Here is a 13,042-nt window from a genome sequence, read left to right as displayed (position 1 = left end):
TTTTAATGAAATATTTCGCTAAAATGTGCGTCTATTGTAACATTCCATGTCTATTAACCCGGCATACCTCGGCGCGGGCCTCCGACATGCCTATGCATTCGGCCCCCTAACCCCCGAAGAAGGCCTCTTTACAGTCAGCTGTTTTGGAGATGTAGCTTTTTGTAGTGAAAACGTCTGCATTGCGCTTGCCAACAGCACCACCCTGGATCTGACAATCCCCATTCCATCCCCGACAGATACCTTAGAGGATGATCCCCTGAACAGCATTTCTGGCTCGCGCTGTCTCTGGCGCATAAGCGATAGCTCACCGAGCGTTCCACAGCAGCTCATCTGGGGCTTGGCAGAAACAAAGATGTATAGAGCCCTTTGCCCACGACTGTGCGTGGTTACTTTTCTAGGTGACATATATCTATATACTTTTTTCCTTGGAAAAACCATCACCTCTTATCTTCCTGCACATTATGTCCGGCGCATGGTGCCAAATCTTTACACGTCACATGTCATCGCGCTCACAGACCAGCTTGCATACATCGCAATATCCACTATAGGCGAAACCAAGGATAGCGTGACAATTACCATTTTACAGGTGACCATTGCTCCAGAAGCCTACGCAGACGGGGTCATTGACGAGTCATCGCTTGAAATCAAGCGTCTACATGTGTTTTCGTCTGTATCGCACATCATATCTGTCTCTTATGAGCCGCTCATAGGAGCTGCTGCCATACTCTGTGATCTTTGCTGCATCTTTATTAATTTCCGGATCAACGATAGTATCATTGTGCAGCAGTCAGTTGTTTTGGGTACTGACGTTACAAGGATGCAGAAGATCACCATGATCCCGATCTCATGCAATCATGATATGAGAGTTTATGCGTTCTGTGTTGATTCTACTCTTCGTATCTTCACTGTTGCCTTTGTGCATCATCTCAATGGTCCTTTTGACATAGTGTCAGTTAGGCTGCACGGGGCGTGGAGCCCGATAGATGGCCTAAAAAGCGCAACTACTACAAATGACAAGTTGCGGAGCGTTGTTCCATCCCCCATCATCCACAGTCTGGAAGGCTTGGCAGAAAATGGAGGCCTGGTTACATGGGGTACTGCCAGCTACCAACTTTCAGATCCTCATCTCTCGATTGCCATTCCATCTGAACCCGAAGGGTGCTTGCACTATATATCCGATATGGTCGCTATTTTGCCGTCCTTGGTTGGAATTTTGACCATGAATGGGGCCGTAATATTTTTAGACTTTAACCAGGATGGAGGCAGTTCTTCTATTCATACTACTTCAACACAGCTTCTACTTGCACATTTTTCGGATGCTACTCTGTCGCTGATTGCAGGTCCCTGTTCTGCAGACCCCTCATCTGTGACCCAGCTTCTTCCAATACGGAGAGTGCATATAATCCCTCTCCGGATGATCGTATCTTCGTTTGTTCCGCTATCGGTATCTGCTTTTTGCTTGCACAAGCCAATCTCAGGCACCACACAGCAACGCCTATTGCGCACTACTGCTCATCGTCTTCCTTTTCCTTACGGCACACAATGTTTGGTGCAGAGGTGTTCCACTAGTCGGTGCCTGTTTTTACAGCAAGAAATCACAAAGGATGCGACCCCACAGCTCCTATTACCGAAGGACCTCACCATCCAGTCTCTCCGCGCAGCCGGTACACTCACTCCCCAGCATTGTCGAGACGCATTCTTGCTAGCGTTACAATCATCCAAATATAAACGCAATATAAATCCCAGCGCCCTCCTTGAGACTGCTAGTATTGAGAACGTCACGGATAGCGCCTTTAGTGGAGTGGCTTATAGCTTATGTGTATTCACGGGCGAATTATGCAGCGACCTGAGCCTTCCGTTCTGCAGCCGTTGCGAGGTCGTCTTCTCTGATACAATAGTAAGTCTTGTACAACAAGTACGCGGGTCACCTGACTGGCAAATGGACAGAGACTCTATAATAACTCTCTTTATTGAACTGGGCACAGTGTACTGGCTCTGTCCTATGTGCTTGTCACCTATGTCATATCTCTAATGGGCTTCAAGGGAAGCTTTGGAGATGGGTTCTCATGGCCTTGCTTCTCGCCAAGTCAATCGCACGGTATTGACACAAATTCAATGACTCTCGCTCTCTTTCACTTTGCATTAATACAGTAACTGTATCGATGTTATCCAGCAGTATTGCGATACTAAGAGCTCCAAACCCCTCCCCGAATGCAAAGTGATCCGTTGTAACACGTCCTGCCTGGCTTGGCAAAAGAAGAGCTATCATTGACTTGTTGCCGGAGCATGTTGCACACATCAGTGCAGTCCATCCTCGATCGTCTGCAGTCTTTTCATCTGTCTCCAGAAGAAGTCTTGCGCAATCCAAGTGTCCGTTAAGTGCTGCAAACATCAGAGCTGTGCTTGGAGCAGTGGCGTAATGAGGATCAGATATCTGATGTCCTGCTTCCGTTCTTCTCAGGACTCGGACACAGTCTGCATATCCGCGTTCTGCAGCTATCATGAGAGCGGTCACTCCTTTGAGCGTGCATCTTCCAGACTGGTCTCTAAAATGTTTCAGACATCCTTGGAGATCGTTTTCGTAGGCTGCTAGCATAAGCTCTGATTCTGCGTCGTCCTTTGCTAAAAGGTACTGTTCTGGTGTGGGAATATGGTCAACTATGTAGTAAGCTATCACATCCAGCTGTGCAATGGTAGACGCTGTCATGGTATTTGTAATATCCACTGATGGCGAAATGGAAGGTTGAGACAATGAGGACGCCGACTCTCCTGGCGTTAAAAGGAGAGGTATAGATTCATCCTTATTCAAACTATTCGAATAATGCGTGTCGTGCTCCTGGGATCTACTGGGCTCAGGTGGCACTTCAAAGTGTCTGGATGTATACATATAGAAAAGCTCATCATCTGTGACGACAGGCCTCCTCACTAGGGACGTGGGGAGACTGGTGCACCGCACTTCAGACCCCTTAATGGGTGGAGATTCTGGGATGCTGAATGGCCCACTACCTATTTGCCTGTAAGTTGCGTCACTATACAATCTATATTTTTCGTAATTGATAGGAAGCCCCTTCAGCTCTCTTCCTCGTACTGTGCTCCGATTCGTGGGGCTTTTCACTTGAGCCACTGTATCTTTGTTAACTGCGCTTTTGATGGCAAAACTCTGCAGTTGATGCTCCCTAGTGCAACTCTTGGATTTCCTGGGTGTGCCATATGATGCGTCGAGAAATGCTGTTCGAAGATCATTTCTGGGAGTGTTGAATTTCTTTATATAGGTGCTCATATCTGCAGATAGCTCGCTTAACACGTCGTTATCATAGCACATTGTCTTACTGATGTGGTTATGTAGCCTTTTGAGGTCTATAGAAAGCTGCTGTGGCGTCTCCGTCCTCACTGATTCATCAGTGGTGGATAGAAGGCGGCGAATGGTAGAAGATGTAATATTTCCCTGACTAAGCTTTGCACCAGGAGCTTCATCGCTATTCAAGCTGCGTAATCCTTTCCTTGGACCCAACACGTACTCTCTGTCTCTGGTTCTATGTGCTGGGTGCTCATGTAGGTATTCTATTCTCTCTGACGTGATGTTATACACTGCTTCTCGGAAGATATGCAACTCCTTCGACAAGGCCGTTATGTACTTTTGTTGCTTGATGCAAAATAACTCGAGAAAAGCGTTACGTTCTTCACTCTCAGCAACCCTCTTGGTTAATTGTGCTGTGTGCTCTTCTAACTTATGGATCTGTTCCTTGTAACCGTAGCTCATTGCGCGGGACTGCGCTAGTACCTGTGCAAGAGAAGAAGGTGCAAGGGTGGTTGAGCGGACACCTTGTGAAGCAGAGGCACTACCAGGACGTGTGCGCACTGGCTTCGATACCGTTTCCTGTGTAGTGCGCTTTGTGGCGGGCTTTGTTTGCAGGGCAGTGGGGCTAGCGATAAATACACTGGTTGGTGCGGTGCTGTATGAAGTACTGCTCATATCTGGACATGGTGATAAGCGGGAGCTGAACGGAAGGCCACTTTTAGGGGTCAGCAGATGTGAATTGGCACTCAGCCACCGCTCCAATCCTTCTGCCACATCTGGAGCATTATCTTTTCTAGCAAAATCAAGCGCTTCGGCTATTGCCTCGGCACTATAGTATCCTGTGGTGCAAAGGATTTCCACGATAGCAATGTTTTTATCAAGTACGGCGTAATCCAGGTGTGTGAGGCCATGCTCGTCTCGCCTAGCATCATAGTAAATGGAAAGAGCTTTCACACAGTCGATATGGTTCAAGTCCATGGCTAAGCGGAGCGGGGTTGAGCCGTCGGGAAGAGCGATCCCACCCTCTTCTCGAGCAAGTAACTTACAGAGCTCTGGTGCGTCTATCTGAACTGCGATCGCCAGAGAAGTCTCGCCACTTGGTGTTAGAAGGCCTGCCTCATGGGGAACTAAGATGCGCACCATGTCTTGGCTTCGACTGCGGACTGCGAGCATCAAAGCCGTCTCACCTTCTGCAGTCCGACTCCTGGCCCACTTATCAATAAGAGACATTACTTGACGTGAGTCCTGAGCTAGTACGGCGCGAAACCATGAATCTGCGCCTTCCATTTAGTCTCTCTAACTCTTTAATTGATCAGTATATAATCACTATACCATCAAGATAGAGCGTAAGGTATTGGCCAGTTTGCTTCATGTCCACTGAGCAATTTACTTGGACACTAATTCCTTTCAGTGGGATATGCCAATCTTAGCCGAATGAACTATTCATCACTCTCAGGTGCACGCCAGTCTTTACTTAGACGTTTGTTTGCTATGAACTGCAATGTATCTCCTACGTAGCATCAGGGGATGTACGGCCGGCAGAATGCCCTTGTCAGTAGCTAGTGTGATCCTCCGTCTCTGCACATAGGAACGCAGCAGAAGCTATCAAGCTGATTGGGATAGAAGGGTCAAAACGCCTCTACTGAGGGTTAGCAGAAAATGCTTGGGCCATAGTGTATGGGGTGGTAGCGCAGTTCTGAGCGATAGCGGGCACTGAGCAATGTGTTTCCCGCCGGACGTATATCGCTCCGATAGCGGAAGCATTAACGGAACTCTAGCGTGCTAATGTGAAAACTCTAGTGACGCTAATCCTAAATTTATCCTATTCTTAAGGTTCATGTAACTGTTACATTAATATATTCTCGTGGTCCGTCCATGGATTTCCCGGGCACTGGCAAACACTACTATCACGCAAGCCATTCGGTAGTCGGGTCCTCTGTGTTCGGTAGGTCCTGCTGATAGGCCTTGTTCTTCAATTAGCGTATGCAGAAGGCGACTGCACGCCCGTCTCTGGTGGTGACTCTAATACGTGCAAGACCTGTAGCGTCATCATCAACGGCAAGAAGTACTGCTCGCAGTGTAACGGCGGTGGGTCTCAATCTGCCCCGACGGACGGAGTGTGCTCAGCAGACAACAACGAATGCAACCAAAAACAAGATGGGAAGTGCACACAGTGCGCTTATGAATCCTTCATGTACAAGGGCGAATGCTACAAGGATAGCCAGGCACCTGGCAACACAATGTGTGAAACAGCAGAGGCTGGTAAGTGCATACAAGCCGTGCAAGGATACTTCCTACCACCCGATGCTGATAGAGATAATGCACACCAATCTGTTATACCATGTGGAGATGTTGAAGAAGTGTTGGCTGGAAACAGCCACAAGTACAAGGGCGTGCTGCACTGCACTCGGTGTGAGGAGCCCACAGAAGCAAGTGATACTACTACTCCCAAGGCTGCCACGTGCACGGCCTGTGAGGACGGGTTCTTTGTAGATAGCAGTAAAGGGTGCACTGCCTGTGATGGTAGTTGTAAAACGTGTGAGGCCACAGGAGATACTAAGTGCAAGTCGTGTACAGAGGAAACACACTTCCTTGGGGCAGCTTCTGGGCAAGCGGGCAAGTGTATATTGTGCGGAGATACATCTGGCAGTACATGGAGGGGCGTTGATGGGTGCCTGAAGTGCACTACACCAGGAAATGCAAACACCCCTGCCACATGCACTGAGTGCCAAGAAGGCAAGTACCTGAAAGGCGGCGATCCCACTAGCTGTATTCTCAGGAACGCATGCACCGGAACGCACTTCCCCAACGACAATGCAGAGAATAAGAAGAAGTGTCTTCCTTGTGGTGAGAATGCTAGCGGTGGTATAGAGCACTGCTTGGAATGCGCACTGATCGAAGGTCAAGTTGAAGGGGTCCTTGTTACGTGCACTAAGTGTAGTACTGGGAAGAAGGTGAGCCCAGGAAGGAAGTCATGCGTGGATGGCTGTCCCAGCAACTCCACTGATGATAACTCTGTCTGTGTGTGCAACGATGGGTACAGTCCTGATGATGCTGGGACCTCCTGTGTGTCTATGAGTACCAACAGGGGCGGGCTCTCCACTGGTGCCATCGCGGGGATCTCCGTTGTGGCCGGCCTCGTGGGCTTTCTTTGCAGGGGGAAGGCGTAAGCACGCAGTTAAGTAGTGAGCAGTAGGATTGATAAATCATGCACTTAGTAACTATCTATGTGCTGGGTTTTGGATACGGTGCTCCTCAGGTGACAAGGCTCATAGATTTGGAAACAGCGGGCCTTGCATCTGCCTTCTTGTTGTGCACCTATGATAACGAGGACAGAGTATATCTTCCACGCCTCATACAACTGACAATAAAGAGGGTTGCCTGAAGCCAACGTTGCTCAGACTTCTGTTGACCAGGTAGCCACAGGCACGATGTCGAGCGTGCTTGATTCACTACTGCGTGAATAGAAGGCCCGTGCGTGCCGCTGGCTGGACATGGAGCTATGAGGATCGAGGGCGACTAGTGGTTTACTCGGCCACTGGCTGGCGAGCCACTTTGTGAAGCAGAGTAAACAAGCAAATCATACAAGAGGAGACATGTGCAGGCTGTGAACTGTTAAGTCATCTGTCAAGACGTAGCTGTCTTGTGCTGACCGCGTCTTTCCGGCCACCCTATCAGGAGATGCTTGCAATTGCAAGACACGCTTCATGAGTTCTGAGTTCTGCAGTTCTAGCTCACGCATTCGCGCTAGAGCAACGCTGAGGGTGGACTGGAGGCTCTCTATCTCTGCCATGAGCTTAGCATCGTTTTGCATCAACTGCGTTACCAAATCGGTCGGCCCCGCCGATGGCTGAGTCTCCTTGCTGTAGTATGCATTGACGATCTTGTCTATGACTGAAGCTTGGATGACTGAAGGCTCCTCCCTCGTTAAGCTACTAAACTGTAAATCACTGAGAAACGCCTTCATCAAAATAAAACTATCCAAAAATGTCTAGTGCCATAGGTAAGTCCTTCTTCAAGCATATTATCAATTGTCTTGGGGAGCTGACCTCCGACCACCTTCCCCGCGGGACTCACACTATGGTCACCACCCTGGTTGCCAATATGATTGAAAATACAGAGTACAACGGTAGAGATGTGACGGTAATGATTTTGTATGCTCTTTGTCTTTTGGATAAGCTTGCGCGCCTCGGTTATAAACTTACTGGGTCCACCATCAATCTCCTTTTCCAAACAGCTGTCATCGTTTCATCTGAATTTTTGGATGACGAGCCGTACGATGTACATCTTTGGGTAAATATATTTGTCAGTGGAGTCACGGACGCCACTATTAGAACCCTGAAAAACAGTTTTCTTGACCACCTGGGCTGGGACGTCCAAGTTTCGAGCAAGGACTTCAAAAACAGATGCCCCCCGGGATTTCAGTTTCAAACTGCGTGCTGACGCATTAATGTATTCGGTTGATTTATAATATTTCGGTTTTTAGTTTACTTCGGTATTCAACGTTTTGGGAGTAAATTGCTATCTCTTCCCTTTCTTGGTGCTCTTTGTCGTTTGCACTGTGCTTGCGGTCTGGCTACTTGCTCCTTTTATATATGCCCCAGATTTGTCAAATAGATCTGGACGAAGAAGCTTCATCACCTCGCGATTATCTGCCTCCTCAGCAAAGTCGAATGCTGTTTTACCAGTTACGGTTCGAATGTGCCGTTCCTCGTTCATCAAAAGCTTCACCATTTCCACGTTCCCTACACTTGCCGCCCACATTAGCGCTGAGGAGCCGTCGTTCTTCATGCACTTCACCTCCTTCTTCTTCAGGGCCTTAGCAACCTTGATGTTTCCGTTTCTAGCTGCGCTCATCAGAGCTGTCCACCCATCCACCTTGACCTTTCCCGCCTCCTTTGGGGCAAGCTTCAAAGCGAGGTCTGTATGATTGTGCTCACAAGCGCTCATGAGAGCCGTCCAGCCATTAACGGCGTGTTTCCCAGCCTCCTTTAGGAGCACAGCGGCCAGCTCTAGGTTATCGTGTTCGCAGGCGATCATTAGCGCTGTAACCCCTGAGATAGTCTGGAGACCTGCCTCTTTTGCCATCAGCTGCTTCCCTATTGTTACCAGATCATGCTGCGCACAGTACATTAGTGATGTCCACCCGTCGCTACGCCGCATTCCAGCCTCTTTCTTCATCAAATGCTTGATCACTTCTGCATGCTTCTTCTGAACGGCCTCCATTAGAGCTGTCGTCCCATCCTTTTGCCGCATTCCTCCCTCCTTGGCCACTAACATCTTAACGCACTCGACATGGCCCATGTTGGCAGCAATCATGAGCGCTGTGATTCCACCTGGGAGACTCTTCCCGGCATCTGCTGAGATGGCAGTCTTAACACCCTTGATGTCGTTTTTAATCACTGCCTTCATCAGATCTGTATATGGTAGCGCATCTGCTGTGTAAGCCTGTGCGTCTATGAACTGGATAGTCTTTGTGACATCACTTCCGGTGTTGCTCTCTGAGAAATTGAGTTCGGCCTGCTTGAACGCTTGCAGGTCGTTTGGCACATAAAGCTGTCCTGTACCTTGAAGTCCCGAGTTGAGAGGAACGTTGTAATACTGTGCAGGTCCTGTGGAATAGGGCCCATAAATGTCATTGCCCTGGGGCAGAGGATACGGAACATGGCCGCTCATTGGCTCCACGTGCGCTGAATACGCAAGTTGATTACCAGATGTTGGTGTCCTCCGCTGATTGGCCAAGTTAACAGAATTGACGTAATCAATTGGATAACATCGCAGCATCTCTTGATTGTCAGCCACCTGCTTTCTGGTAGACATGGTCAGCTGGGGAGTCCCACTGGGGGATGTTTTCCTTAGGTGAGAACTACTTGGGATTCCGGTGGCAGTAGGGGAAGATCTTCTACTTTGTACAGAGGTCTTTGGGGATTCTCTGCTACTGCTGTGCACCTGGTAACGAGGCACGGCCTCTCCCGCACTATTTGTCGTTTGCACCACCTCTGTTCCGCCATCTCTGGCAGCCCTTATTCGAACAACATGGGGGCTCAGGTGGCTTGCAATAAGCTCTGTAGGATCATCAGCAAAAGCACTCATGACTTCTCCTTCTGGATTACAACGAGTCTGCAAGAGCTGCCTAGAGGGGGTCACGCCATAGGCCAGCTCATCTTGAACTAGGGACTGCGATACTCGGCGAATCTTTTGTTCCTTGATTATCTCTGGGCTCGGCACCTCACTAAGCATGGTGTTAGGCTCTGTTCCATTGTGCTGATAAGCTTTTATGCGCGATACTATGGCCTGAGACGCAGTGAGGGGCGCATCGATGGATCTTTCCAGAATTGTGTCGTGATGGTGAGTGCTTGGGGCACGAGAGCGCCCAGCAAGCCCCGATCCAGCGCGTGTAGGTCCTTCTTGCCCTATAGTGGACTCAGCCATGGTCGAATATGCAGATAAAGGCTCTGGCGCTTGGTGAACGCCTCTGGACGAGGCTCTTCGTCCACTAGTTAACATAGATATAATGCTATCGCCAGGCTTATCATTCCCTTTGTCAGTTCTACGGCCCGTGGACGTACTTCGGATGCGTGAGCTAGCCTTTGCCGGGGCATAGCTGAGGTAACTCTGTTCACCAATAGTTTGGTCTGCAAGAAGCAGCGAGTCTGGCGGAGGCTTTGCGATGAAATCTGCCTTATTAAGTGTAAAAGGTGGAGCAGCTGGAATGGGGTCTTGATTTAGTTGGATCAGGTTTGAGCGATACTGAGACTGAGGGGCTGTTGACGCATTGGCTAACTCAGGATGTGCAACAGATATCCCTTGAAGTTGGATATTGTGTGTGAGGTAGAAGACTATCTTTGGATGAGTACACAGCTGTGCAGCAGTGATCCGCTGTTGAGCGTTGTAACTAATCATCGATTTTAAGACACTAGAGAGTTCAACAGAGTAGTTCTTAAGTGAAAGTGTGCTAATGTCACATTCATTGATGGCCTGCAACAATGCAGATGGTGTTACTCCTAAAAAGAGGGACGAAGATGTAGCTAGCTCGTAAATTGTACATCCAAGTGCCCAGATATCTACTGCAGGCCCATAATCCTGACCTTGAAGCACCTCAGGAGCGCAGTAAGAAAGCTTTCCTGTCAGAACACGGGCTGAGTGCATCCTACTTAGAGACACAGAGTTGGTGAACCCTGTCAAAATCACATTGAAGTCGTCTGTGAGCAAAATATTAGACGGATTTATGTTCAAATGAACCATACCACCGTCACAGTCTCTGTCCGAGTGGAGATAGTCGAGCACGCTTATTAACTGGCTCAGTATCACCCAGAGTCCTTGCTCCAGAATAACCTCTCCATCTTCTCGGAGCATTTCAGCATATGTTTGTAGGTCTTGAAGCTCATAATACGGCATAATTATTCTATATGTTTTCCCTGCCTTATCATGAAGGACTTCATGGTAGCGGATGATATGCTTATGCAGGATACTCTTCAACGTGACAGCCGTATCTTCGATTGCTTTTGTTAGAGCTGCACTTGTTTCAGGAGGTAAGGATCCGTAATCTATTTCCTTGCAGGCCAACAGAGCTCCTGTCGATTTTTCCCTCACTTTGAATACCTTGCTATACTGCCCTGTGCCTATATGCTCCAGGGTTTCGTATCTCTGTCGAAATGGTGCGTGCTGCATTCTGTTTTTCAAATTTTTAGAACAAAATCTCCCAGAAACCGGGCAGACGCAGGTAAACTGGCGACTTTACTCGGCGTTGGTTGCTTCGCAACGTGGGAAATGTTTATACACAGTGCTCCATTGGACCTTTCCTGATGAGAGATTAGCTATCACTTGTGAGAGTTGCTTTGAGCCCACACGAATTTGGTCCATACTATCGCGCTCCCTTATCGTTACACTACCATCCTCTAAAGTTTGAAAATCGATGGTCACGGCGAAAGGTATCCCGATCTCATCGGCACGCGCGTAGCGCCTACCAATGGGCGCCCCTGTTGCATCTTGCTTTGCTGCTATTCCACTACGCCTCAGCCTCTCCAGCACGTGAGAACTTGTTGACAGGAGATCATCATTCCTCTGAAGAGGTAAAACAATGGCTTTGCACCCCACTAAATAGGGTTTGAAACGGAAGACGGTGCGCTGCTCGTCTATATTGCGTGTATAGAAGGAATGCTCTAGAATCGAATAAAGGATCCTGCCAACCCCGAAGGAAGGCTCGATAACGTGGGGCACAATAGACTCGCCATGCAACATCTTAGTGTCGCAGTTGAACTGCACATAATTGGGAAGAATTTCAAAGTCCTTCTCAGCTTCTCCGTCCTTTCCCGGAATACGAAGTGTATACGAGCCTGTACTTTGCAGTTCTGCTTTCAAAACCTCCAAGTCCTCGCCCTGAATGGCCTCAATTGTGGAGCGAATAAGGTTAACGTCCTGCTTGAATACTTTTGCGCACTCCTTCATCTTCAATGTGCAAATATTGTAGCTTACCTCACGCGGCTCGGGATATTTGAGAAAACATGTCAGGTCAACCCCTGAGGCCTTACTGTGAACCTGGAGGTCATAGGCTGAACGGTCTGCGATTCCGACAATCTCCGTCCATCCACACGAGAGGAGGCAGTCACAGTCCCAGCAGTCTCTTGCATAGTGTGCAAGCTGCTTTGGAAGGTGTTGTCTGAACCTTAGGCGAGCAGGATCGAGCCCCAACTTCAGTAGAAAGAGGTATGTGCGACCGATAAAGTATGCCATGGTTTCGTGCGCCAGAACCTTGTTGTCGAGGGCGTTCTGGATCGACATTTTCTTACCGCAGGGCAGGCCTGCTAGCTGGTCATCCGCCGTAAAGAGCTCTACGTAGCACCAGGCGACTGTACTAATCTTTGGATGGCGGAAACTGTCTGGTGTGCCATCTATGAAATGCTCAATCTCACACTGTTCGAATTCACGAACTCTCAGTAGTGAGTTCCGTGGACTTATCTCATTGCGAAAAACTGTTCCAACCTGCGCCATGGCAAATGGAAGCTGCTTGGCCTGTTCTAAGCCGCGCTTAAAGTTCATGAATATGCCTTGTGCAGTCTCAGGCCTTAGATAGACGGTCGACCCAGCAGATGGCCCTATGTTGGTCTGAAACATAAGATTGAAGGGGAAGGGGTCACTGAGCGGATTTCCTGATGGAGAAAGGACATGCATGGATTGAATAAGCTCCTTGATTACCTCGGGAGATGCCCCGTCAACGGAGTTCAAAAGAGAATTGAGGGCTTTCTGTTGGTCTTCATCAAGTGACTTGCCTTCTGCCGCCAACTTCTTCTCTAGATAACTCTCTATAAGCTTATCTGCTCTGAAGCACTCTCCGTTTTTAGTATCCTTCACCATCACATCGGCAAAGCGGGCGACGTGCCCTGATGCTTGTAGTACCTTATCTGGAACAATATTGGTGCACATTATCTCGAGCATATCTTCAGCGACGACAAAGTGTTGGCGCCACATGCTCAGGAAATTGTTGCGCAACTCCGTCGTAGAGGGTCCAAGATCATACAGGCCTGCTACCCCGCCATATATCTCAAAAGCGGGAACCACGAAGAAGCGGCGAACCAGCACGTTAGCGAAGCTCGACTCTGACATTTTTTATTTCGGGGGCAAGACCTTAGGTGCATGAATCAGGTCTGTCTGATAGCTTGGTTTAGCATCGTGATGATTCTACAGCACAGCCGCAATCCACAAAGGTGAGTGCTCGCTGGATGATGGCCACATTAACGCATCAAT

At 48.7% G+C, this 13,042-nt stretch overlaps 6 protein-coding genes and 1 pseudogene across 7 annotated transcripts, besides 1 other annotated feature; 3 read left to right on the top strand and 4 right to left on the bottom strand.

Moving 5' to 3' along the window:
• Window positions 1-46: 46 nt before the first annotated feature.
• On the top strand, window positions 47-2,032 carry GL50803_0017242 (uncharacterized protein; the record flags this gene model as incomplete). Its single annotated transcript, XM_038045909.1, has 1 exon — window positions 47-2,032. One exon carries the CDS (start codon window positions 47-49, stop codon window positions 2,030-2,032), a length of 1,986 nt encoding a protein of 661 aa, XP_037901798.1.
• A 6-nt stretch (window positions 2,033-2,038) lies between these two features.
• GL50803_0014838 (Ankyrin repeat protein 1) lies at window positions 2,039-4,585 on the bottom strand (the record flags this gene model as incomplete). The annotated part of the gene is made up of 1 exon (XM_001706263.1): window positions 2,039-4,585. One exon carries the CDS (start codon window positions 4,583-4,585, stop codon window positions 2,039-2,041), a length of 2,547 nt encoding a protein of 848 aa, XP_001706315.1.
• Window positions 4,586-5,490: 905 nt separating this feature from the next.
• On the top strand, window positions 5,491-6,468 carry GL50803_0050288 (annotated as a pseudogene). The gene has a single exon.
• Window positions 5,491-6,468: a sequence feature (pVSP).
• Window positions 6,469-6,878: 410 nt separating this feature from the next.
• GL50803_0028696 (uncharacterized protein) lies at window positions 6,879-7,265 on the bottom strand (the record flags this gene model as incomplete). The annotated part of the gene is made up of 1 exon (XM_001706262.1): window positions 6,879-7,265. The coding sequence occupies one exon, from the start codon at window positions 7,263-7,265 to the stop codon at window positions 6,879-6,881; it is 387 nt and encodes a 128-aa protein (XP_001706314.1).
• Window positions 7,266-7,285: 20 nt separating this feature from the next.
• GL50803_0017241 (uncharacterized protein) lies at window positions 7,286-7,741 on the top strand (the record flags this gene model as incomplete). Its single annotated transcript, XM_001706261.1, has 1 exon — window positions 7,286-7,741. The coding sequence occupies one exon, from the start codon at window positions 7,286-7,288 to the stop codon at window positions 7,739-7,741; it is 456 nt and encodes a 151-aa protein (XP_001706313.1).
• Window positions 7,742-7,819: 78 nt separating this feature from the next.
• Window positions 7,820-10,969, bottom strand: GL50803_0014835 (Kinase, NEK; the record flags this gene model as incomplete). Its single annotated transcript, XM_001706259.1, has 1 exon — window positions 7,820-10,969. The coding sequence occupies one exon, from the start codon at window positions 10,967-10,969 to the stop codon at window positions 7,820-7,822; it is 3,150 nt and encodes a 1,049-aa protein (XP_001706311.1).
• A 66-nt stretch (window positions 10,970-11,035) lies between these two features.
• On the bottom strand, window positions 11,036-12,901 carry GL50803_009011 (Glycyl-tRNA synthetase; the record flags this gene model as incomplete). Its single annotated transcript, XM_001706258.1, has 1 exon — window positions 11,036-12,901. One exon carries the CDS (start codon window positions 12,899-12,901, stop codon window positions 11,036-11,038), a length of 1,866 nt encoding a protein of 621 aa, XP_001706310.1.
• Window positions 12,902-13,042: the final 141 nt, after the last annotated feature.

The sequence above is a fragment of the Giardia intestinalis genome, chromosome 3 (assembly GCF_000002435.2).
Source record: "Giardia intestinalis strain WB C6 chromosome 3, whole genome shotgun sequence".
Lineage (NCBI taxonomy): Eukaryota > Fornicata > Diplomonadida > Hexamitidae > Giardia > Giardia duodenalis.
The sequence above is the reverse complement of the archived record's forward strand: the minus strand, read 5'-3'. Positions and strand labels throughout refer to the sequence as shown.